The 27,686-nt window shown below is 43.5% G+C and overlaps 1 protein-coding gene and 1 pseudogene across 1 annotated transcript in view; one reads left to right on the top strand and one right to left on the bottom strand.

Moving 5' to 3' along the window:
- The window catches only part of paqr6 (progestin and adipoQ receptor family member VI), a 59,993-nt gene that overhangs the window by 15,534 nt on the left and 16,773 nt on the right, over positions 1 to 27,686 (bottom strand). Inside the window, exon 2 of the mRNA XM_056285790.1 lies at positions 5,414 to 5,697. Coding sequence (XP_056141765.1) covers positions 5,414 to 5,697 — 284 coding nt within the window. The remainder of the gene's footprint in view (positions 1 to 5,413; positions 5,698 to 27,686) is intronic.
- On the top strand, positions 8,053 to 9,572 carry LOC130117654 (protein SET-like; annotated as a pseudogene).

Raw genomic sequence — 27,686 nt, 5'->3', positions numbered from 1 at the left:
CAAAACTCAATCACTCAATGACCGAAAAAGGAATAAGCTGAAGCCCAAGGCTTATTGTTGCCTATAATATACAGCCTAGAGTTAACCTAGAATATCAAAATTACAAAAGGAAGAAAAAATTATACTAAGTTGTAATCTTTAATTATTTTACATTTTAAAGATTTTCTGAAACTCAACAGCGAGCTCCACAATTTCAACTCATCATTATGACCATTCCATAGCTTGACTCCCAAAACTGAAACACATCTGTATTTTACATTGGTTCTCACTTTACATGTTTCAAAAATACACAACCCTCTTAAATTACAGTTTCATTCCCTCAGTTTAAAAAGTTGTTGGATACAAACAGGAAGGCTTTTACTTCTAGCTCGATAAAGTATTTCCAATTTTAAATACACAATATCTAAGAATTTTAAGGTGCAGGACCATATAAATAATAGATTAGTAGATTCACGGTAACAAGCTTTATTTATTATTCTAATAGCTCTTTTCTGATGTTTACTTACAGCGTCTCTATTTGTTTTATAAACATTTCCCCAAACCTCAACACAGTATGACAGATATGGCATTATCAATGAACAATACATGCAAACATTTCCTATTCAGCAGATCCCTTGTTTTGTAAAGAATAGCAATAGATTTAGATAATTTCCATTTAATATATTCTATATGTGGTTTCCAACAGAGTTTATGATCTATAATCAATCCCAAGAATTGTTTCAAATACTCTTTCAATTTCAACTCCATTTAACTTCAGTTTTATTTCACAATTAACCCTAAAACCACTGAACACCATAAATTTTGTTTTATTTTCATTTAGTGATAACTTACCGATAAACCATTTTTTTAAACATTCTCAATTCCCTTTCTACTGTTTTCAGCCATTCTTTCATATCCTTCCCAGAACAAAATAAATTTGTATCATCAGTAAACGTAACCAATTTCAACACATTAGATACCATAGAAATATCATTTAAATAAAGTATAAACAACTTAGGTCCCAATACTGACCCATGTGGAACACCACAAGTTACTCTTCTTAGATGTGAAACCTATTATCTAAATAACTTCTTAACTAGCATTGTGTGACACCTCTTAGACCATAGCATTCCAATTTCTTCAAGAGTAAGGAATGATCGATTGTGTCAAATGCTTTACATAAATCAATAAAAACACCCACAGTGTTTTGTTTCTCATCTACTGCTGTTGCTACATTCTCTGCAAAATCCATCACTGCTAAAGATGACGATCGATACTCCTAAACCCATATTGATGGTCCCTAAATAACTCATATTTGTCAATAAAAGTCATCAAGTCTATTTACAAACATTTTTGCAAGTATTTTAGAAAATTGAGGTAGCAAAGCCATGGGTCTATAATTTGATACAATATTGTAGCAAATTCGGGAGGCAACCGGGACGTGAACCCGTATCTCCCGCACCGTGGGAGACATCGCTAACCGCTCGACTAAAGGGTCCGACCCGTTAGCCAAGGGTCAACATGTCTACTTATCCATGCAAGCTACACTACCCCCCTCCTTCGGGAAGCGCGTCCCCGCGCTTAAGCATATGAGCGCCTTCAAGCCTCTGGGTGCATGCGCTTCCGATGGCCTTACGGTTTCACCATCCCACTTCTGACACCAATATAGGGAATTCGGGGGGCAACCACAGGAACCGCCGCAGCCGGGACGTGAAACCCTATCTCCCGCACTGCGGGAGACACCGCTAACCGCTCGACTAAAGAGTCCAACCCGTTAGCCGAGGGCCAACGTGTCTACTTATCCATGCACGTTACAATAGGTTTGTCACCATTTTTATAGATTGGAACCACCTCAGTCATTTTCATTTTATTAGGAAAAATACCTGTTTGAAAAGATTTATTACATATATAAGTAAATGGTTCGAGGACACAGTAAATTACCTCTTTTATTAGTGACATATCAATAGTATAACCATTAGTGGATTTTTTATTCTTAAACGTTCTAACCACTTCGGCTACATCACTCTCACAACTCCACCCAGGAACATTGAATTTCTGCTGTCAAATACAAAATCAAAATTACTGTCTTCATCTGTAGGACAGTTAATTTCCTTTGCCAAATTTGGGCCTACATTAACAAAAACAAAAAAACCCCATTAAACTCATTTACAATTTCCTCTATATAATTGAATTATCTTTTTCTTTTTTTACAAAATATTATGGGAAATTCCTTTTCCTACCATTTTCTAATCATGTCATTAAGCACAGTCCAGATTGCCTTAATATTATATTTATGCTTTTGCAACAGCTGATTGTAATAGTCTTTTTGTTGTGATCTCATAATAAATGTTAATGTGTTTTTATATTTTTTGTACTTCCTTTTCCTTTGTTCGATGTTTAATAAATTCCCTATATAGCCTATTTTTCTTTTTGCAAGCTTTTTCCAACCCCTTTGTGAACCATGGTTTTCCCCTCTTTTTAGAATTTTGTCTATACTCTTTCAATGGACAATGCTGGTCATAAATTGTCAAGAATGTGTCCAAAAATGCATCATATGAGTCATTAGCATCCTCTACATAAACTTCCTGCCAATCATGATTCAAAAGTTCTGCCTTAAGAGCTATAATTGCCTCTGGTGATTTTATTCTGATCAAATTGTTAGTTTGCCTATTTGCTCCTAATTTTAACTTGTTAATTTCTAACACTGTAAAGACAGGCAAATGACTACTTACATCAGTCACTAATAGACCACTTTTTATCTTTCCATCAATTACATTTGTAAAAATATTGTCAATCAAAGTTGCACTTTCCTTTGTTATTCTGCTCGGTTTTACTATTAACAGATAGAAACTCAAACTAAACATAATATTAACAAATTCTGTAGTTTTCATATGATCATTTGATCTCAGCAAATCAATGTTAAAGTCACCACAAGCAAAAAAAAACACTTCATCATTATATTTTTCGTATAATTCAGAAATCTTCATATTAAATTGATGAATACATGACCCCGGTGTTCTATAGATGCAACTAATTAATGTGTTTGAATCTTTCCACCTTAATTTCAACAGTTACACATTCCATCAGATTGTCTATAGCAGTTGTCATATTACCAATAACCCTACATTTAAGAGCAGACATCACAAATAAGGCAACTCCCCCTCCCCTTTTATTGACCCTGTTTTGCCAAAACATTCCGTAGCCCTCTAATCCATCCTGCAGTTCTTTATTATCACAACACAAAGTCTCTGAAATTGCTATTACACTAAACCTTTGCTGAAACTGTTGAAGGTAATCTTTAATTTTGGAGAAGTTACTATAGAGACTTCTACTGTTGAAATGAATCACTGAAAGCCCCTCCATTCCCACGTCAGAAGTGAACTTGTTTTCAGAATAACATTCACAATTAATGTTAATGTTCTGGTAGAAGTGGGTCTCGGGATCAATGTCATGTTCTAACTCAAAGTTTGTGATCACTAATGTCAAAAGACTTAAAATCTGTATATTCACCCATTTTCTTATACCAGATTTGTCACTCACAAACAAACATTGCCCGTTACAACACTACTAAAATAAATGTATATTTCCCCACTATTCTTCTTTTATGTCTCTGACGGCTATAACTTTGGCCTGTTCTGGTGTCCCATTCAGTCTTATCATTACTTCACAATTCCTTGTCCAAGTGTCCTGAATTCGTTTTTCCTTTCTCGGGATTCTAGCTTGTCTTGCAATTTCAGCATTTCTCTTTGTGAGATGCTCATTTACATATATCCCTGTGCCCTTCAGGTTTTTTTGCATGCTTTAGCACCTCAATTTTATGGTTTTTGATCACAAATCTAATGATGATGTTTGGTTTGTTGTTTTGTTTTTGGGGTAAGGTGTGACAAGCAGCTGTATTGTTTCTGTCCACTGGAATGTCTTTGTTATTGAAAAACTTAACTTGTTGCTCCAGTGTGTACAGTTCACCTCTTGGCGCATCCTCTCCCCACTTATCACCTGCTGTGATCCGTGCATATGTGCGGTGAGTTGTCTCAAGCCCAGATATCACGAGGTCATCCATCCTTGTGTACTGTTCTAATTCTTCTACTTTTCATTCAAGCTCTTCACTTTTCTTGTCTTTTTCTCTGATCATGGCCTTCAGTTGTTGCACTTCATCAATTAAATCCATTAGGCCCATCTGTTGTTTTGCCACCTTAGTTAGTTCCCCTGACATGAAGTTCAGAGACTTTTTGAGCGCTTCCATTTCTTCAGCTAGTCTCTTGGTAGCCATTTCTTTCTTCTTGTTAATTATGAGCACTTGAACGAATGAAACAACTTTCTTGCAGATATTCCAGGTAATTCTTGTTGCTACTGCATGGATGTCATGCTATTTTTATAATTTTTTGATGGCTTGTTATAGCCAGAAAATGGTAGAGGCTAGTTCCCATCGATGCAGAGAACGGTCAACTGAGCATGCGCAAGTACTCGTTGCCTCCATTGTTTGGGTAGGTTAAGGTTAGGGTTAGGGCGGGGTTAGGGTTAAAGTTAGCTAATCAGACGCAGAGTAGGGGTGGGTCTTCCTAGAATCCTAGCGCCTGGATGCTACGCGGGGCGTGTGGAGGCTTGGTAGAGGCATTTCGCGCATGCTCAGTTGACCGTTCTCTACTCCATTTCCGTTCTCCGCATCGATGGGAACTAGCCTCTACCGCCAGAAAATGTGATGCGGCAGCCATCTTGATGACATCATCAGCAGAAACCGTCTCCTTATTGGCTAAGGCTGTGAAGGGGGCAGTCTTTTCTCCATCATAAACTGTCATGGTGGCTGAGTAGACTACGTATAACTCTGAAGAGGTGTGAAACGGTCCCATGTCCTGGTTCCATTCAGTAGAAATGGCAGTGTGTGTTCAGGGCAAACATGGTTACATGCTGTTACAACATAATACATGCCGAGCATTAAATTAAAGTAGATACAAGTAACGCTTCCTCACAGTAGACTGGTTTGTAGCTGGGTGCTGCGCTTGAGGTTAATTTACTCAGGAACAGACTTGTGTGGCACACCAAAATATTACAAATAAGAAAAAAAAGGAGAAGTCACCTCATTTTTCCCTTCTTTTAATTTTTGTTTAGCGGTTTACACGTTTCGGCGTTGCCTTCATCAGAGCCTTCATCTCGGCTTTCCCTTGATAAAAGTAGTCTATTCCTAGGCTCTCCCTAGGAAAGTAGCTTGCAGCTCTAGTCCCAAGACACGAGACTCTTTCATGCCTCACATTTGAAAGTCATTCTTAGAAAATGTCAACCTCTCACAGCATCAAAGCAATTCAGGTATTACTTTACAAATACTCTGCATATTTGTATCTGTGATTGCATTGTACATGGTTAAAATGACCGTCGAGAAGCATTTAATGATCCACAGCATGTGAAAAGAATGCTGAGTTGTTCTGCTCTCTTCACTTACCTTGGGGACCTGATGGATGTCAAAGACTTCTGGGAGTTTGATACTGAGCATGACAGTGGGCAGTTTGATGGCACCCCGGCCTCTCTGACAGGCCTCTCTGAGCCGGGCCCGTCCTCCTCGACAAAGGACACACCAGATGGGGCAGTCAAATGCTGGGCTCTGGGACCCATCTCCGGCTCCCGCAGGCTCCCACCTTAGACAGCGCCCCCAGGCCCATCCCTGACTCCAACCACTGCCGCTGCCGCCACCGCCACTGGCCCCTCCTCCACGCCACACCGGAAACACTGTAGGAAGGCATGAGAAACGTACGCATGTCATTAAGTCACATTTCATGTGCAGCACATTATCACCTACACCAACATGGTCCCAATATTCACATTAAAAAGCTAACAGGGAAGATATCTAGGTTAAAAAGACCGTACCAATGTTTTGGCAGGTTTTGGATTAGACGACCTTGAATAAAGAGCTAGCACGACTAGCGACTTACAAACGTAACGAAGTCTTATCTATTCTACAATAAGAACATTACATTACGTAGCACATTTACTATGAATTACATAAACATTACTCTCGACCATTTTCAAATCACTCCAATCGACTCCTGTATTTTCACAATGTGTGTCTGGTGTGTGTCTGTGTGGGAGTCTATAAACGGCCAAACTAAAGCACTTGGGGCCTCGATTCTTTTTGGAGGTTATCGGGGATGATCGGGGGCACCTATAAAAAATAGCAGAACATTAAAAATATGCATAATGTGCGGAATATGCATAAAATATGTGGAATCCCTTCATAATCCTGAGCAGTTCAACAAGATGGCGGGCTCTGGTTACGTCACGCCTCGGCTCTTTCAGCCGTCCGAACAAACCTCGCGTTCTTAACGGCTTGCTGGATGGCGGTCGGAGACGGCGAGCAGCGTTGTTAATAGAAAGCGTCCGTGAAATAAGCCACGACGTCAGAGTCGCATTTGCATGGGTCGAGCACGGGCGTATATGGCGGCTGTCACGTGAAGTGAACTCAATAAAGTTTTCTGTTTTTGAATGTAAATCAGCGCGTGCGGGCGGTTCGGGTTTTGACGGGTCTGACGAACAATAAATTTGTCCGCTGTTGCGCGTGTGGAAGTGTCCGAGTGTCTTATCTGATGAATCAGATTTAAAGGCCCAAACATACTCGGGCGGAACGTACGCGGAGCGGACTCCACGAGGAATGTCCGCAGTCATTTGGGCTTCCATAGTCTAGCGCACTTCCGCGTTGTAGTTTCCTGTGGAACTGTCCGTGAAACACTACTTTACCCACAATGCTTACGTGTTGTTTACACTCTTCTGTCATGGCGTCCGACACTGACAACGAGGAAGAGATGCTCTTGCCTGCTGGCTCTACAAGACAATACACTGAAGAGACGGTGGTTTGTATCCTCTCTGTGACGTGTCGTACAGGTGTGGGTACTTTCGCACCTTCTACTCATATATTTTCGGAATGTGTGTGTGTGTTATAGTGTAGATAGCGGGACCGAAAACTAAAGCATTTATGATCCTAATTTCTTTTGGAGGTGGTAGGTATTGCTCCAGAGAGGACCAGAAAAATAGCAGAAAATTAAAATATAATTACAATAATTATGCATGATTATGCAAAATATGAATTTTCTAAAAATGGCTGAAAACCACTTTTCTCGGCGTTTCACGTGATTCTGAGCATTTGGGGGGAGGGAGTTGGAGTGGGGGGGGGGGGTTAGGGGCAGGGGGAAGGCGGTTAGCTGGCAGGATGAAGAGGAGGGAGATTTAGACGGGTGGATAACCACGCCGCAACTTGGTTGCGAGTCACTTACTAGTGTGTTATATTGATATTTTCAATGTGCTTTTCCTTCCTTCTTGGTAGCCACTGGTTTCCATTCATTTCATTACCGTATGAAAATCAACTAGCAGACACTTGAAACTTGAGATAGATCATCCATAACGGTGAGGATTTGGTCAAATTTACTTTTTCGTCAGTCACGTCGCCATTGCGGTTAAGTACAGCGGAAAGCGCGGATTGATTTGAGAAGTTGCCCAGCGCGTCACATCAAATTTGAAGACACCCGCACAACAGAATGAATGTATGCCTCCGCCACAAAATAGTTCCTGGTTAAAACAACAAATAAAATATTGACAAACGACATTGAAGCGTCTGTGACTTCTTCGTGTTAAGAGAAAATTAGTTGGAAAAGCAGAGAATTTCTTTGTTGGTGTATTACCTGAATATTCAAATTAAAGAAAACAGGGGAATTGGATAGTTATTCCAAAATGTAATACACGATAGTACGCTTTAAAAAATGGTTGGGAGTAATGTGAAATACATCATTAAACTTGTAGCAAATGGGCAAAAACATCTAAAAACACTGGTATGGTCTTTTCAAGATAAACAAGCCTACAAACGTCCCTAAAATTAAATAGAAAATAAGCACATACAAACTGCATTATAATACATAAGACATGATACTACATAAGACAATAATTACTTTAAACGTACACTGTGTAATGACAGCGTTAATTGATGGGTGCCTACAGGCCACCGTAGTCGCACTGGTATGACGTCATCAGCGTGCTTCGGTTGGTAACCTATGGTTGAACGCAACGTGTCTGATACTCGTGAGTAAGCGCCGTCGGCTTTGCACGTTGGACCTTCCGTGGAAATTCGAGCCGTCCGAGGAGAAACACGCGGGACCCCCAACACCAGAGGATTCCCCCCCGTACGTCTCTGACCCACCAGCCCGCAGGAAACATGTCGGCCCCGGCGGCGAAAGTGAGTAAAAAGAAGGTGAACGCGAACCACGACGGAGCGGACGAAGCCTCCAAGAAACAGCAAAAAGAAATGATCGAACACATTTACAGAGTCCAACGTGAAATGTGTAGGTTGAATGAGCAGGCCAGCGAGAAGCTCTTACAAGTAAAACAAAAGTACAATAAAGCTCTTCAGCCGTTCTTTCAGAAGAGGTCAGAACTGATCGTCAAAATCTCAAGGCTTCTGGGTCACCACGTTCACCCACCATCCACAAGTATCTGCCCTACTGAGAGAGGAAGACGAAGAGGCCCTTAATTACCTGAGCCGAGTGGAGGTGACAGAGTTTGAAGACATCATGTCAGGCCACAGAATAAATTTTAATTTGGACGACAACCCGTACTTCAAAAACAAAGTACTTTATAAAGAGTTTCGTCTGGATGAGAGCGGAGCCGCATCTTCAAAGTCAACAAAGATCAAATGGAAGTCAGGAATGGCTCTGACCAAGCGCTCCAAAGTGAAGTAAAAGAGCCAACGTGAAGAACCGGAGAGCTTCTTCACCTGATTCACTGACCACACTGATGCTGGGGCTGAAAAGCTGGGGGAAGTCATTAAGGATGACATCTGGCCAAACCCTCTGCAGTACTTCTTCATTCCCGACACAGATGATAAAGAGTGAGGATGATGATGGTGGAGAAGGCCTGGAGGACATAGATAATGAAGGTGATGAAGATGAAGGAGAAGGTGGAGAGGGCGATAATGGAGAAGATGATTAAATCGATATCTACCAAGACCCCCTCAACCTTCTCTTCCCTGTTTGTTTTTTCCACCCATGATCAGGAGCAAAGTGTCTTTGTGTGTGTGTTTGTTTGTTTGTTTGTGTGCACGCTTCATCCTTCATGTTGAAGCCCATTACCTGTTGGTGCCATGTTATGTTCTTCATCTAAAGCCAATGGGCCTTCGCCCTCAGTTGTGAGTACGATCCCCTACCTTATCTCAAAAATAAAAGTTTGTACGAAAATAGAATAAGCGCAGCATCCAGAGTAGAATTTGAAAGACAGTTTACAAGTTTCCTCCTGTTTAAGGTTGTGTGGTAAATTTACTAAAACCATGGTGTAGTGAGCTAGCGCTGGCAGAACTGTTTTGTTTTGGGGGTTGTGTGTTTTCTCATTTCGGGTGTTGATCCTTTGAACTTATTTTCCCCGTGTGGTTAACAAGTACCAGCTCATTCCTGTCACCTGTAATATGGGGGGGGGGGGGTTGGGTTACTGGAGAGAGTGGTTATTTTGACACCATTTCTATGGATTTTTTTCACTGTACTGTTTTACAGATATCCGTGAAATGATATTAATAGAGAACAAAATGAGAAGAAAAAAGTGTATGAGGCTCTGTTAATAAAAACGGTGAATTTCGGAACACACGACCGGCTGCCGGGTCCCTTTATTGTATTACCGTGCATGACATGGTGTCAAGAAGTGGCCAACTGGACGCCTGCAGAAGTAAAAAAAAAAAAAAATGGAAAAGCTCAGACCAACAGAACCATCTGATTTCACCTGACTGTCTGTCAGAATGGCCAACGTGGCGCCGCCGCTTTGACCGCTTTCGGGTGGCGTCGAAGCTGGACAAGGACAGCGGGGAAGTCCAAGTGAACACGCTTGTCTGCGCCATGGGAAGAGAGGCAGAGGCATGCATAAAGCGTGTACTCTGTGTACATAGATGAGGCAGGTGTCTACAAACGTGAAGGCAGGGTTGTCAGAAGGCCTTAGTGCAAAAAGAGGCATGCGTTAGCACATGTTCATAATAGTTGTTTTATTTGTTTTGTCCTGTTCCGCTCAGGGTATGAAATGGTAAAATGTGTCAAAGTTTAACAAGTATACTTCGTTCGCTGTGGTTGACGATTTATCTGGGAGTCTAAACTGATGGGTAGTTTTCCATATGCAAATAATTACGAACAAGAAACAAAAAGATAAATAGTGACAACAGTCAAATGAGGGTGACTGGGTAGAGACCGATATCACGTCACGTTACTGTCGGTTTCAGCACACCGTATTTCTAGTGAGTCACTTTTGGGGTTATTACAGGCCACACGTTTGTCCACGTTCAGGTTCCTTGTTGACTGGGGCCAAACAATCTGTCATTGTGAGTTCTCCCCAGACAGCCACTTGGAGAATGACTGGCATTGTCACATTGTAGTGGGATGTTGACAAAAGCTAGCATGTTAACAACAGAAAGCCAAGATAACACAGAGGAGTCCTTCTCTGTGGAGAGAATGGGAATGTCGCTTTGTGTGCGAGCCCATACCACATGGCCCATATTCCAGACATGCTTCACTCTGACATTCCTTGGCTGGTAAGACAACTCAGCTGACAGTTTCCCTGACAAGCTGTCATTTACTGTTGAGTTGGGTAAAAAGCAGACTGTCATCAATTCTGGTAGCATGTCGCTCTTTTTAACACATGTTGGTTTGGAGATGTGAAGCGCCTCATTAAGCTGGCTTCTAATGCTCTCAAAAACTGACAGTCTTGCATGAGTGCATCTAAAATGTATGCTGTTGCAAGATTTTGCATCTATTTTAATATTACAATGATCACGTGTGAAACAATTGGCAAAATATAGAGTTACAGCATTCCCCACCACTATTCTGTTTTAGCCGCTCCTTCACATACTCTCACTTGTATTAACCACGTGGTTTCATTCAAGGTAGGATTTAACAGAAACACCAGACAGAAATACAAGTAAGGGACGACCGGGTGGCATGGGGGTGTACTCCGTTGCCTACCAACACGGGGATCGGTGGTTCGAATCCCCATGTTACCTCTGGCTTGGTCGGGCATCCCTACAGACACAATTGGCCATGTCTACGGGTGGGAAGCCAGATGTGGGTATGTGTCCTGGTCACTGCACTAGCGCCTCCTCTGGTCGGTCAGGGAACCTGTTCGGAGGGAGGGGAACTGGGGGGAATAGCGTGATCCTCCCACGTAGTAAGTCCCCCTGGTGAAACTCCTCACTGTCAGGTGAAAAGAAGCATCTGGCAACTCCACATGTATCAGAGGAGGCATGTGGTAGTCTGCAGCCCTCCCCAGATCGGCAGAGAGGGTGGAGCAGCAACTAGGACAGCTCCGAGGAGTGTGGTAATTGGCCGGATACTACTACTACTACTACTATCAGCTGCTCCCGTTAGGGGTCGCCACAGCAGATCATCCATTTCCATTTCTTCCTGTCTTCTGCATCTTTCTCTGTCACACCAGCCACCTGCATGTCTTCCCTCATCACATCCATAAACCTCCCCCTTGGCCTTCCTCTTCCCTGGCAGCTCCATATTCAATATCCTTCTCCCAATATACCCAGCATCTCTCCTCCACACATGTCCAAGCCATCCCAATCTTGCCTCTTGCTTTGTCTCCAAACCGTCCAACTTGAGTTGTCCCTCTAATATACTTGTTCCTAATCCTGTCCTTCTTCGTCACTCCCAATGAAAATCTTAGCATCTTCAACTCTGCCACCTCCAGCCCCACCTCCTGTCTTTTCATCAGTGCCACTGTCTCCAAACCATATAACATAGCTGGTCTCACTGCCATCTTGTAAACCTTCCCTTTAACTCTTGCTGGTACCCTTCTCTCGCAAATCACTCCTGACACTCTTCTCCACCCACTCCACCCTCTTCTTCACTCCCCGTTACCATGGACAGTTGACCCCAAGTATTTAAAGTCATATGCCTTTGTCACTTCCACTCCTTGCATCCTCACCATTCCACTGTCCTCCCTCTCATCCACGCATAGGTATTCCATCTTGCTCCTCCTGACTTTCATTCTTCTTCTCTCCAGTGCATACCTCCACCTCTCCAGGCTCTCCTCAACCTGCTACCTACTCTCGCTCAATGTCATCCTCGAACATCATAGTCCACGGAGACTCCTACCTGATCTTGTCTGTCAACCTGTCCATCACCACTGCAAACAGGAAAGGGCTCAGAGCCGATCCTTGATGTATTCCCACATCCACCTTGAACCCGTCTGTCATTCCAGCCGCATACCTCAACACTGACACACTTCCCTCATACATATCCTGCACCACTCCTACATACAGTGGCTTGCAAAAGTATTCATACCCCTTGAACTTTTCCACATTTTGTCACGTTACGACCACAAACATAAATATATTTTATTGGAATTTTATGTGAAAGACCAACACAAAGTGACACACAATTGTAAAGTACAAAGAAAATTATACATGATTTAATTTTTTTTTTTACAAATAAAAAACTGAAAAGTGCGGTGTGCAAAAGTATTCAGCCCCCTTTTCTCTGAGTGCAACCAATTGCCTTCAGAAGTTGCCTGATGATTGCTGAATGATCGAATGTTGACCTAATGACTAAATAGAGTCAACCTGTGTGTAATCTAATCTCAGTACAAATACAGCTGTTCTGTGACGGCCTCAGAGGTTTGTTAAGAGAATATTGGGGAGCAAACAGCATCATGAAGTCCAAGGAACACACCAGACAGGTCAGGGATAAAGTTGTGGAGAAGTTTAAAGCAGGGTTAGGCTATAAAAAGATGTCCCAAGCTTTGAATATCTCACAGAGCACTGTTCAATCCATCATCCGGAAATGGAAAGAGTATGGCACAACTGCAAACCTACCAAGACACGGCTGTCCACCTAACTTACAGGCCAAACAAGGAGAGCACTGATCAGAGATGCAGCCAAGAGGCCCATGGTGACTCTGGACGAACTGCAGAGATCCACAGCTCAGGTGGGGGAATCTGTCCACAGCACAACTATTGGTCGTGCACTGTACAAATCTGGCCTTTATGGAAGAGTGGCAAGAAAAAAGCCATTGTTACAAGAAAACCATAAGACGTCCCGTTTGCAGTTTGCCAGAAGCCATGTGGGGGACACAGCAAACATGTGGAAGAAGGTGCTCTGGTCAGATGAGACCAAAATTGAACTTTTTGGCCTAAATGCAAAACGCTATGTGTGGTGGAAAACTAACACTGCACATCACTCTGAACACACCATCCCCACTGTCAAACATGGTGGTGGCAGCATCATGCTCTGGGGGTGCTTCTCTTCAGCAGGGACAGGAGAGATGGTCAGAGTTGATGGGAAGATGGATGGAGCCAAATACAGGGCAATCTTGGAAGAAAACCTGTTGGAGTCTGCAAAAGACTTGAGACTGGGGCGGAGGTTCACCTTCCAGCAGGACAACGACCCTAAACATAAAACCAGCGCTACAATGGACTGGTTTACAACAAAACATATTCATGTGTTAGAATGGCCCAGTCAAAGTCCAGACCTAAATCCAATTGAGAATCTGTGGCAAGATCGGAAAACCGCCGTTCACAAACACTCTCCATCTAATCTGACTGAGCTTGAGCTGTTTTGCAAAGAAGAATGGGCAAAAATTTCAGTCTCTAGATGTGCAAAGCTGGTAGAGACATACCCCAAAAGACTTGCAGCTGTAATTTCAGCAAAAGGCAGTTCCACAAAGTATTGACTCAGGGGGGCTGAATACTTTTGCACACCGCACTTTTCAGTTTTTTATTTGCATTTTTTTTTTAAAATCACGTATAATTTTCTTTGTACTTTACAATTGTGTGCCACTTTGTGTTGGTCTTTCACATAAAATTCCAATAAAATATATTTAGGTTTGTGGTTGAAACGTGACAAAATGTGGAAAAGTTCAAGGGGTATGAATACTTTTGCAAGCCACTGTACTTCTCTGCAACTCTCGGCTTCCTCATACAATACTACACCTCCTCTCTCGGCACCCTGTCATATGCTTTCTCTAAATCCACAAAGACACAACGTAACTCCTTCTAGCCTCTATACTTCTCAATCAACATCCTCAAAGCAAACATCGCATCTGTGGTGCTCTTTCATGGCATGAAACCATACTGCTGCTCGCTAATCGTCACCTCTTCTCTTAACCTAGCTTCTATTACTCTTTCCCATATCTTCATGCTGTGGCTGATCAACTTTATACCTCTGTAGTTGCTACAGTTCTGCACATCGCCCTTGTTCTTGAAAATCGGTACCAGTATGCTTCTCTCCACTCCTCAGGCATCCTCTCACTTTGCAAGATTGTGTTAAACAATCTAGTTAAAAACTCCACTGCCATCTCTCCTAAACATCTCCATGCCTCCACACAGACACACACACACCTAGCAGGTTCTTCTCTGTGTCAGTGCAGAGCAAAGACAGGCCTGTTACTTGCAACGCCCAGCTGCAAGCCTCAGCCGGTTTACTGCGACAAAGTAAGCTTTGTAAAGACCAAGTCTGGAGAGGAGAGGGCCAAGGGACGACTGTTACACTCTGCACTAGAGCGAAAACTTACACACACACACACACACACACACACACACACACACACACACACACACGGAAACAAACTGTCAGACGACAGCATGCATTGACGAATATACATGAACACTGGCACGTGTCACATTTGCATAAAGAACATGCAACAAACATGCACGTGCATGCACGCACACACACACACACACACACAAACAACAGTAGACAATGGACTATATCCATGACGACAATTACTGGTGGAGTCACTGGGTTCACAGCTCAGTTTGAGAGACAGAGACACTCCAAGTTCAAGTCATTAGCATCATGAGGTGCCAGTAATTAGAACAATCTTGAGAGCTGGATGCTGGTACACTTTATGGTGCCTTTTCTGTTAATGTCTTGAATGTTTTGAAAATTAAAGTTTATCCTGTCGAAACTAGTACAGGTAAGCTTCTGAGGTCTGGCAAATAAACTGAGCAAAAACACAACGGAATAAGGGCAGAATAATTGGGTTTCCTGCACTGCAGGGTGGGAGACACTGTCCTCGAACTGTAAGGTAATGTGTTGGAATGAGAAACAGCTCGCCAACCTGCTCTATTGCTGTAAATCAGAGTTGAGATTTTACACTCAAATTAGCATTTTTTTTTCCCTAAGGGAACTTCTGAACTGTGAAATGAAATCAAATTGCTGGAAAATTCCCTGATATGGCACAGGGATGCAGAAAAATCCAGTCTCCTGCTCAGCATCACAGGTGCAGATGCAGGAAGTGATGAAAGACAACTCAAATGACCCCACTGTATCGCAGGAGAGACTACGGACCACACAGTCCATCATCAGAGAGCAATAGATGAGGGGTAAAGGGGGTGTTTCTGAGTGTATTCTCCCTTTTACAATCTAACAAACACCTTTGACTTGCGGAAACCACTTTGCTGAGGTGTTTAGAAAACCTACAGCATACCCGACCAACTTCTGACACAGCGGTCACTAGGGAGAGTCCAAAATGGAGGAAGCTAGCATTTTATCACCTGTCACATCTTCCAGTTTTATACAGTTGCCAGAATCTAATTTGCTACACTAAAGATATGCGGCATGGTTTGCAGTCAGTGATGGAACAAGAGTAGATGGCTTCATTCATTTAACTGTGTTTAGTGGTTTTGGTCGTGAAACTTCCGGTTCTGCAGGGATATGTAAAGAATATTAGCTCTGCCTATTTCTGGTGGTCCCAGGGCCTTAAAAAGGAACTCTACAGGCCATGAGATCCTGGGAAACACGATGTTATTGTACATATCGAACAAAATTAAATCATCTTTTTGCCAACAGGGTCCCTCCCAAATTCTGCAATCTTTCCGGGAATCAGCTGTAAACAAGACCGCCGACAAGGAGAAATCCTAACTGTTGTCCAAACAAAACATGAAGATTTACTGGGGATGCTGCCACACACACACACACACACACACACACACACACACACACACACACACACACACACACACACACACACACACACACACACACACACACACACACAAAGAACCTAGACAAATTTAACCCCTTTTAGGGATTCAAATACAAATTCAGAGGTCAGTCAGACTCGTACCACCTCCCATCCACAGAGGTTAAGAACATCTGGATCTGACTGGCTCTCAAGCCCACCAGTATCAGTTTGTTGCCACTTCCAAAGAGCTCTTGTGCAAAATATTTGGCCTGTCCTCAGGTACTTCCGAGAGGGGCCTGCTGAGCTGAATGGGATGCTTTGGCAAAAACATATCACTGGTTGACGCGATAAAATCTCACAGAAGCTTGCTCATTTGTGAGGCAGGAATTTGCTCAACTTCATATCTTAGCAATATAACCTTTAAATGACCCATTGAACCACCTGTGACAGCATTAATCATGATTCAAGCCAAATTAAAAATAAAAGTATTATGATTTTATCATACTCGAAAAGTACATTTACAACTAGAGCTGGTCAGTATGGATAGGGTCTGGGATTTTAGTAAAGGTAATATGGTGATATAACTTAAATGTTGTCATTCCATGGTCTTGAAGATCTGCACTACAGTAAAGTGGCACACATTTCTGTACTTTTATAACTGTTTTAGCTGAGCAAAATGAGCAATGAATGCCTCTCTCTACCTGCTCGGACTTTATATCAATATTACAAATGATCTTTTTCCTCATTTTCCTGCGTGTGAATCTCTTACACAAGCACCAATAGTCACCCTCAAAATATCCTTACATTATCAATAGTTATTCAGTCAAAAATACTGTGATATTTAATTTTTTGAGTATCGCCCAGCCCTAGTTAAAGGGGAAAGTTTATTAAGTACTGAAACGAGAGTAGTTTTAATCTATTATTTTCCACCTCTTGGTACATGTCCCATTTATGGCCAGTAACATAGCATTGGTTTGAACCACAGGACATTCCACAGTCACGTCGCGACACGTTTCTGTGCATTCCAGCCAGGAGACAAAAGACATCAACTAACATAAACACATGAAAAGTGTTTATGTTTAAAAGTTGCACTGAAAAACCAAATCCAATCCATTTTTCAACATCCATGCAACCTCCCAAAATAAGACAAATCAAATCTAAATCTGTGACCTGGTGCTTAAAGCCGATCATTCTCTCAGAAGAACTCATAGTTACTCTATCTGGAGTTTCCTTTACACAGAAATCATAACTCGGTCATGGGCCCTGAATTATGAGTCCCCGTTGTTGTTTAGAATGCTGCTGAAATTCAACAGAAAACTCTTTTCCGTTTATGTGCTTTCTTGGAAGAACCCTATCTGACATGATGGGAGGTGTTGACGTCATAAGAGGCCCACTTCCCCTCTAAAAAAAAAAAAATCATCCCGGAGCCAAGCGTGAATTGTTTTACATCTGTTTAACCTTTCTGAATCAGGTAGTCCCACTGAGATTAACAATCTATTTTAAATTAAGACCTGAATTTGTTCTATGTTTTTGGGTTTTTTTTTGTTTTTTTGTTTTTTTTGGGGAGGTCCTCAAATTACAAATTTAAAGTGGATTAAACCCTGGACCATTTTGGTGAGTTTGCCAAAATCTACAGATTAAAAACCATGTAAAGGTTAAAAGCATGGCAGGCTGATCTTGGTACTCTGTGACGTAAGCGTAGCAGAACAAACACAGTTGCAGCTAATGAAATTAATAATGCTCTGTTGGCTGTGTGTGCACCCAAGAACTGGCATTGACAACGGTTTGTGCTGGCTCTGCCGTGCTGTCTTTCAATGCTGGTATTTGTGCTGGTACACCTAAATCAAATGGACCCATTATCAATTTTATCAGCTTATGCTGCATTTATCCTGCTATGCCAACATCACAGAATAACCTTAAATGGATTTTAAACCCGCAGACTGCAAACTCTCTGAAATGGTCAAGGGTTTAGTTACTATTTAAAAGATCATACCGGCATAATTAAAAGTTATTGCCAATTTACAATATCTGCCACGTCCCACATAAATATAGGCCATTTTCCATAAATTGCTTAATTTGTTAGATCTTATATGTTTGAGAGAGCTGGGATCTATGTTTACCTTCTCTCCTTGTTCATTAAAACGTTACAGAATTCACCTGAGAAATTGTATCAAGGTTAACTTAACTGCCTGATTTGAACAGACCCTTACCGAGAAAATATCCGTTTGGAATGCAGGAAGATAAAGAACTATTTTGCCAAACATAACAGCTCTGCTTAATGGCTCCTTATGGCTTTGTTTTGATTAATAGCTTGGGGGCGGAGCAAAAGTACAGTAGAAGTCAACGGTTGGTAGGATGTCACAACTCGGAAGTTACATCATTTGAGCAGGCTATCACGTTTGTGAACACAGAAATCAATAAAGTTTATTTAAATAAATCAAACACAAGTCATGTTCTGTTGGTAGTCTACTGAAAGACAGGAGAAGCCAAAAATCCCCTCGCTGAAAGATAAACAACATAGCCTTCCCTCAATCAAATGCTCAAATTATTAACGCCCTCTAGCACCAGTAAAAGTGAAACGGGGGAAAAAAATTGAGTGAATGAGGCTACATGGGTAAAGTGGCAATTCTTTTGACTACGGCGATTTCCAACCTCGATATTTTAGCAGTTTTGCAATACGCTCCATGCACGTTTCCCAGAATACTATAGCTTGCATGATTCCTATTTGTCATTCTTGAATGGAAATATTTCTTCCTTACACACCTTCACTAGCACAGCAGCTAACCAGCGCCTACTGGCCAAGCTGTCTCATGTGATCATCGATATGAAGGTCTGGGTTTCAACACTAATGTGAAAGGGGGTCAATTTTAGCAATAACAGACCATGACTATCCTCTCTTAAGTAATTTGTCCCTCTCCCCTCTGGTTGAAGGTAGAGGCTCACTAACAACAGTCTTAATAGGATCAATTGCCAATGACGCGCTAGACGAGATATCATTTCATTGACCGGTGTGACTGGAATTACTTTGAGGGGAGTTAAAATTCAGACCAGTGTTTCAAGCAATAGCCGCCCGGTATCAACACCTTCACTGGTTAATCTCCCTCTTCAGACAGGGACACAGATTGTCTCACCGGAGGAGGCCCTTTCTGCTGTGTGCAGCGGATCAGACTCTGCTCCCTTTGGCTCAGACCGCTGCTGTTGCTAGCAGTGGATCTGTTCCCCTCAGGATGGCGCTAATAAATGCTCACTCCATGGCAAATAAATTCTTCATATTGAACAATTTATTTATTTATTTCAATAAGATTGGATTTCCTGTTTCTGACCGAGCCTTGGCAGAGGAGCATTGAATTGAACTACGCCAGCCGGATTGTACTTTCATCCGCACTGCCAGGACCTCGGGCCGGGGTGGAGGACTCGCCGTGGTTTTCAGAAACTGCTTTTCAAGTTAGACGGTGAGCACTGGGGCTTTCTCCTCATTTGAACTGCAGATGACCTAAGTTGGTCATTCAAATCTGTTTTATTGTATTTTAATTTACCTACCCCCTTTTATGTCTGGATTTAGTGATTTTTTTTATCCTCTGTCATTAGCTTGGACAGAGTTTTTATCCTCTATCATTAGCTTGGACAGAGTTTTTATCCTCCATCATTAGCTTGGATAAAGTTTTTATCCTCCATCACTAGCTTGGACAGAGTTTTTATCCTCCATCATTAGCTTGGACAGAGTTTTTATCCTCTATCATTAGCTTGGACCGAGTTTTTATCCTCCACCATTAGCTTGGGCAGAGTTTTATCCTCCATCATTAGCTTGGATAGAGTTTTTATCCTCTATCATTAGCTCAGATAGAGTTTTATCCTCTATCATCAACTTGGACGGTTATTGTGGTTGGTGACTTAAATATTGATGATGACGACATTTCTTGTAGCTTTGCTGCTTATTTTCTAAATGTCATTGGGTCTTTTAATTTTATTCAACATCTGTCTGGTCCCACACACATTAGGGGTCATACTTTGGACCTTGTTTTTACGCTTCGTTTAAATATAAATATTTGCTCTGAAGAGCTGCATGCTACTGAGCATGAATGTCTTAATTTAGATTCGCTACCCAGTACATGTATAAATTGCCGTCACATCTTAAATCACCTCTCAGCTGAGAAGTTTTCTGCAGCTTTTGACCCAAGTGCAGTGCTGTCTTCTCACGTGGACACTGGTTGTCTAGTCCAGTCCTCCAATACACACTGCTCTGCCATTTTGTGTAAAGTGGCTCCTGGTAAAATGAGACACGTCCCCTCCATCACTTCACCCCCCCTGATTGAATGACACTGTTTGCTGTTTCCAGTGTAAATGTTGGAGGGCGGAGCGACTGTGGAAATCCACCAAGCTCTTGGTTCACTGTCTGTATTACAAAGACTTTTTAACTGATTTTAACAAGATGGTTAATGTTACATGCCCCCCACCCTCTGTTGTTTTCTTTCCTCTCTCCCCTCTCCCCCCTCTCTCTCAGGTATTCCTGATCTGGTGGTGATTGGTGGGTGGCCCTGCCGCTTATAAGAGAGGCCGCAAGAGAGGAAGCTGGTAGTTCTCCCTACACAAAGAAGCTTCCAGGCGTCCGGGTAGTGTAGCGGTCTAATCTGTTGCCTACCAACACGGGGATCGCTGGTTCGAGTCCCCATGTTACCTCCGGCTTGGTCGGGCATCCCTACAGACACAATTGGCCGTCTCTGCGGGTGGGAAGCCGGATGTGGGTATGTGTCCTAGTCGCTGCACTAGCGCCTCCTCTGGTCGGCCGGGGCGCCTGTTCAAGGGGGAAGAGCAACTGGGGACAATAGCGTGATCCTCAAATGCACTACGTCCCCCTGGTGAAACTCTTCACTGTCAGGGGAAAAGAAGCAGCTGGTGACTCCACATGTATCAGAGGAGGTATGTGGTAGTCTGCAGCCCTCCCCGGATCGGCAGAGGGGGTGGAGCAGCGACTGGGACAAATTGTCTGGATACAATTGAGGAGAAAAAGATGGGGGGAAAGCCAAAAAGAACAAAACAAAACAATAAAAACAAAGCAGCTTCCTAGCTACTTTAGTGTTTAATTTTCGTGGCATTATTTGGTTAGTTTTGTTATTCACTGTTTTTGGTAGTTTAGGGGGAAGCTCTGGGTTTGACAGCCCAATATGTGGTTGGCCCAGACTTCCCCACCCTTTTGCTTCGTCTGGCCGATCCTCCAGTCTCCCATAGTTTGGTAATGTATGGTTTCTTTTTGTTAATAAATTCATTTGCCTGTTTGATTGCAACTTGGTGTGGCGCCCCCTCTTCATATGTTGCTGGTCACAAGACTGAGTCAATAAGTCCTTGTTGTGGCCGTAACGTATACGGGGGCTCGTCAAAGCAACTGTGTTTGGCACGTCCAGGTTTTGGTGATGCAGTTTTACTACTTTTGTGCGCTGTGCCTTTGGGCTATTATTAATCGAGTTGGCGGTAGTGTGCTGCCTATTGATGGGTGGTGTTTGGGAGGTTCCTCCTCTCAGGTGCGCAGTAGCCTTTGTGTTCTCAATTAGTCTGCACGTGTTACTTTATGTGGTTGCAGCACTTGGTTGGCAAGGTAAGCCCTTGAACATGTTTTGTTGGTGTACACATTTTTGGTGTGTACAATAAAACACTAGTGTGTTATTTTTGGAAGATTGTAACAGTTTGCAGTGTTGTGTGGGGATGCTATCCTGAATTGTAGGACTTGGGTTGCGATTATCGGGAGGTGCATTGTTAACAGCCTAATTGTTCCTGTATTCCTTCCAAATCGGCTGGTTGGGAAGTAATGGAGTTTGATCTGGAAGGTGGTCCAACTCGTGAGAAGTCGGGTAGGTGAGCCAAAGATAATCTTCAAGTCGTTGCAGAAAAGCTTAACATTTCTATTAGTAAGCAAGGCAGCAAGCGGTGGTAAGGGATCTGTCCGTTTTGGTGGGGAAAGAAGTGTTCTTGGCTGACGTGGCATACAGGGTGGGGCTATTTCTCCTGAAGCTGAGGCAGGTCTTGCAGAACAGGTGAGGTCAAAACAGCTTGATCTAGAGTGCTGTCGGATAGGGCTAAAGGAGAAGGACACCGAGATGAGAAAGCTTGAGGGGGAAACTAAGCGCATGTTGGGTCTAAAAGAGTTGGATTGTAATGTCCAGCTTAGCAGCGTTCACCTCAGCTTCACCTGACTTCGATGTGAGTGGAAATATTCGTCCCCGTCTTTCGCGAGAAGGATGTGGATGAATATCTTCTCGTCTTCGAGCGTGTTGCGACGACTTTAAAATGGCCTAAAGACACGTGTGCAGTCATGCTGCAGTGCGTACTTACTGGTAAAGCGCAGGAGGTTTACACAACGCTGTCTCCTGAAGACCACCTCCATTAGGAGCAGGTCAGAGCTGGTTTTTTGAGGGCATACGAACTTGTGCTGGAGGCTTATCAACAGAAAGTTCACAGGTGTAAAAAACAGTCTCGAACGTTACGTTGAGTTTGCTTGTGAGACGGACGCATTACTTGATCGGTGGTGCGCAGCTCAAGGGGTTAAACTCGTGATGAGCTTAGGGCCTTGGTGCTTTTAGAAGAGTTTAATCACTTTTTGCCTGAGAAAACTACCACTCATCTGAATGAGCAGACAGCTGTTAAAGTGTCTGATGCTGCAATTCTTGCTGATGAATATGTACTCACCCATAAGTACATGTTTGAGAAGCCAGTTGTGCAAGACCGGCTTAGTGACAACGGTTTCGAGGGAAGTTCAAGTGCCTCCGTGGTGCCATCTAAAACCAGTGTTCCCAATAGTGCAGAAGGGAAGCCTACTAGGGAGGATCGGGGAACTAGGGAGAGCCCAGTGAGTTTCTATCGCAAAAAAACGGACATATCGCTGCAAACTGTTACGCTTTGTATAGACCCATTTATGACCTATGTCACGCATAGTAGGTATGACCGTACTTCCGCCATTTGTTGCTGCCAAAATGCGCGTGCATACTAAATCACGTGATCACAGTTTACCAATTGTAAAGCAGTCTATAAAACGAGTGGACTGGACCGAAGACATCATTAAAAATGCACGCGTATATGGCGCCCATTTTATAGCGAATAAGTTCATTCTGTTTTTGTTAACTTAAAATTGTGTCGCTTAAACGGAACGTTAGACACTTTTACGACCTACGTCACGCATAGTATGCGCGCGCATTTTGGCAGCAAACTCACGTGACCACTGTCAAGCCTGTTGCGTTGGTCAAAACTCCCAGGCCTGTGTCAGAGTTGGCTTCTGTATCTAGTGAGTCTGGGCTAAAGGCTTCTTCTCCTTTTCTTATGGAGGGTCTTGTGTCCTTAACTGGGTAGGGTGACAGACTTCCTGTAACTATACTGACTACTCATTCTTAGTAATTTGTTGCCTTTCTCTAAGGCAGGGATAGGCAACATGGTCCAGAAAGGTCCAGTGTGGGTGCAGGTCTTTGTTCCAACCAAGCAGTTACACATCTGATTCTATTAGTCAACCAATAGCCTTTGCTAAGGACCTTGATTTGTAGACTCAGGTTTGTCCTAACTCCTTGGTTGGAACAAAGACATGCAACCACACCGGACCTTTCTGGACCATGTTGCCTATCCCTGCTCTAACAAGCCCGCTATGGATTCCGGGGTCCTTGTACAGGGTTTTGGGGTGAGTTGTCTAGATGTACCGTTCACCTCGCGTCAGAATTGGTTACAGGTCCAGTGTGTGTGGGTGTCCGCCCATGTTTCCCAATGGAGAGAGCGTCCTTCATTTTAGAAATGGTTTGGCTGGAGGTAAGGTGCTGGTGACGGCCGTCCCTGGGGTAACTGAGTATTCCAGATAGTCTCGCTCAAAAATATCCTTGAGTGTTTTCTGCCTGTGCTGTACTCCATGCCATGTCCAAGCGTCAGACCTTGAATAAAGATGTTGATTTGTCTGACAGCTTTGCTGCTTCTGGTGAGTTAGGCTTACCTGATGTTCCACCTCCATCTACTAACCTGTCACCGGTTGTGGCGGAGGGTGGTGACATCCGTGAAGTAAGCCTTGATGACGTGTCTGTGGCACGTCAACAGCTCGTGTGTGAGCAAAAAAATGGATCCAGAGTTGTCCTCTCTTTTTTGAAAGTTGTGTCAGCAGAGGAAAGTTTGTCTGTGCCTCGGGGGTACTTTGTTAAACACGGGGTGCTCATACTTAAATGGATACCACATAATGGGTTGCCAGATGACAACTGGAGTGAGATAATGCAGGTTGTGGTCCCGTTAAAATACCACAACCACAGTGACATATTGAGCTTGGTGCGTGATCATCAGCTTGCTGGCCATCTCGGTGTAAATAAGACCTATGATGGGGTGTTGCGCTACTTCTTCTGGCCTGGCCTGAAGAAGGATGTGGTGCAGTATTGTAAATCATATCATGTGTGTCAGGTTGCTGGTAAGCCTAGCCAGGCCATCCCGCCGGCACCACTGTATCCAATCTCGGCTGTAAGGGAGCCTTTTTAATGGGTTATGGTTGACTGTGTTGGTCCATTCCCACGTAGCAAGTCCGGTAATAAACTTCTGCGGACTACTATGTGTGCAACAACACGTTTTCCGGAAGCTATACCACTGCGCAAGATAACTGCTCTGCTGTGGTAAAGACTTTGACGAAGTTTTTTCTCTGTGTTTGGGCTGCCCAAGGTTATTCAAACTGACCAGGGGTCCAGTTTCATGTCTCAGATCACAATAAGCCACCGTCATTCGACTGCATATCATCCTGAGTCGCAGGGGGCGCTAGAGAGACTCCACAAAATGTTCAAGTCAATGTTACCCGCATACTGTTAAGAATTTGAAAAAGACTTGGATGATGGAGTCCATTTGATGCTGTTTGCAGTGAGACAGGTTGTGCAGGAATCCTTAGGATTTAGTCCCTCTGAGCTAGTGTTTGCTCATATGGCCTGTTACAACTGCTAAGAGAAAAGCAGCTGGGTGAAGATGAACCCCAGAACTTGCTGAATTTTATGTGTGACTTTCGTTTTAAGCTGTGCCGTGCTTGTGAGTTAGCAAAAGAATCTGAGTGCTGCACAGAAGAAGATGAAGGTCTGGAATGATAGGAAAGCTGAGAGCAGAGTTTTCGCCCCAGGTGAGAAGTGCTGTTTTGTTACCAATGCCTGGTTCTAGTCTGCAAGCTCGCTTCAGTGACCCACATCTTTTCCAAAAGTAAGTAAATGACCGTGATTATCTTATTGCTACTCTAGACCGAAGTCGTAAGAGTAGGCTGTGTCGCATTAACATGTTAAAACCTGGGCATCCGGGTGGCGTGGCGGTTTATTCCATTGCCTACCAACACGGAAATCTCTGGTTCGAATCCCCCCGTTACCTCCGGCTTGGTCAGACGTCCCTGTGGACACAGTTGGCTGTGTCTGCGGATGGGAAGCCAGATGTGGGTATGTGTCCTGGTCTCTGCACTAGCACCTCCTCTGGTCGGTTGGGGCATCTGTTCGGGGTGAGGGGAAATGGGGGGAATAGCATGATCCTCCCACGTGCTACGTCCCTCTGGTGAAACTCCTCACTGTCAGGTGAAAAGAAGCGGCTGGTGACTCCACATGTATCGGAGGAGGTGTGTGGTAGTCTGCAGCCCTCACCAGATCGGCAGAGGGGGTGGAACAGCGACCGGGACGGCTCCAAAGAGTGGGGTAATTTGCCAAGCACAATTCGGAGGGAAAAAAAGGGGGGGGGGCATGTTAAACCTTACCATGCAAACATGGCTGGGTCTGGCCCCAACTGTGTGGTAAACCGTCCGAAATCAGTCAATACCGTCTCTACCTGTGTGGTGTCGCTGTCCAGTGCTGAAAGTGTTAGCCCTGTTGTAATCTCCGTGGCGCTGTCCAGTGCTGGAAGTGTCCAACCCGCTCTTGCAACTGTGGCAGTGACCACTGCGGGGGTGGAGGAGGGCGTTGTTGTTTCATCTGTGGCAGTGGCACAGGGGAGGTTGCAGAACTCGGAGAGGCTGACTACACTTGAATCTCACTTAGCTCATTTGTCTGATGCTCAGAGTGCAGACATTGTGGAGATGATTATGTCACACAAGCAGTTGTCATGCACGACCGTCTTGCAGCATGTTATCGATGTAGGTGACTCTCCACCACTTAAGCAGTATGCATATCTTGTTAATGCTGACAAACGCCATCAACTTAAGAGAGAGGCTGAGTACATGCTTGAGCACAGGATTGCTGAGCCCAGTTTGAGCTCGTTGAGTTATCCCTGTCTCTTGGTTAATAAGTCTGATAAATCTGATTAGTTTTGCACTGATTTTCGAAGTGAACAATGTGACAAAGCCTGACTGTTATCCTTTGCCCAGGATAGAGGACTGTGTTGGCCGTGCCTCCTATGTAACCAAACTTGATTTGCTTAAAGGGTATTGGCAAGTCCCGTTAACTGAACGTGCTAAGGAGATCTCCTCCTTAGTAACACCTGATGACTTCCTACAATTTATAGTGACGCCCTTTGGGATGCAGAATAACGCCTGCTACTTTTCATAGGTTGGTTAATATTGTACTGCCTGGTCTCTTTGGATGTGAAGCCTATTTAGATGACTTGGTAATATATTCTGATTCCCAGCAAAGTCACAACCAGCAGATAAGGGAGGTGTTTCAGTGGTTAAGCAAAGAAACCCTGACGATTAATCTAGCAAAATGTGAGTTTGGTCACGTAACTGCGGTCTGTCTGGTTAAAGTGATGGGCCGAGGGGAAATATCTGTTCCAAAGTTCAGGTGATCCTGACATTCCCTGTCTCTGGTTCCAGATGAGACCTGCACTATTTTCTAGGGCTGGCTGGCTACAACAGGGGTTTTGTAAAACCTTTTCTGCCATGGCCACCCCATTAACTGATCTGTTGTGCCCAAAAGTTCAGTTTGTATGATCTGACAGTTGCCAACATGTTTTTCAGCAGATTAAAGCCCTGCTGACAAATGCTATGCGAGGGAGTTGGGGTTGCAAGCTGTTCTGCTTCAGGAGGGGCTGACGGAGTAGAACATCCCGTGTCCTACTTCTCCAAAAAGTTAAATCGTCATCAGGGCACTTACTCTACCATTGAAAAAGAGGCCCTTGCTATGGTTCTGGCTTCAAACCATTTAGAGGTGTACGTCGGGACATCTAGTGTTCCCATTATGGTTTACTGGTCACAATCCTCATATTTTTGCAGAGGCTGCACAAGACAAATCATAGATTGATGCACTGGAGTATCTTCATGCAAGCCTTCAATGTTGATGTAAAACATCTGTGGCAGGGATAATGTTTTGGTGGATGCATTGTTGCTCTTGTAAATATGTTATATTATTTGTGATTGTCTTATGTGGGGGGGAAAAGATAACTAACTGAGGGTGGGGGAGTTACATACTCCCCTCATGTTCTTCCCTCTCTCCTCTCTCAGGTGTTCCTGATCTGGTGGTGATTAGTGGATGGCTCTCCTCAAACAAATCAGCTTCTTTAGATTCTTTCCCCTTTATTTTGCGTTTATTTCTTCTCGAGGCTGGGGGTCTGGTAATCCAGTTTTCATGGCTTTATTTGGTTAGTTTAGTTATTCGCCGTTTTTGGTAGTTTAGGGGGAAGCTCTGGGTCCGACGATGTTTGGCTGGGCCTCCAGTCTTCTATAGTTTGGTAATGTATGGTTTCTTTTTGTAAATAAATGAATTTCCTTGTTTAACTGCAACTCTGCGTAGCGTCCCCTCTTTATATGTTGCTGGTCACAAGGCTGAGCCAAATGTATATTTGTTGTGGCGGTAACAGTTAAGGATGCGAGGGCCTCTTACTTTGCAAACCTAATTTCCTCTAGTA

The sequence above is a fragment of the Lampris incognitus genome, chromosome 9, assembly GCF_029633865.1.
Source record: "Lampris incognitus isolate fLamInc1 chromosome 9, fLamInc1.hap2, whole genome shotgun sequence".
In the NCBI taxonomy this organism is placed as follows: Eukaryota; Metazoa; Chordata; class Actinopteri; order Lampriformes; family Lampridae; genus Lampris; species Lampris incognitus.
This window is presented reverse-complemented; position numbering and strand designations above follow the sequence as displayed.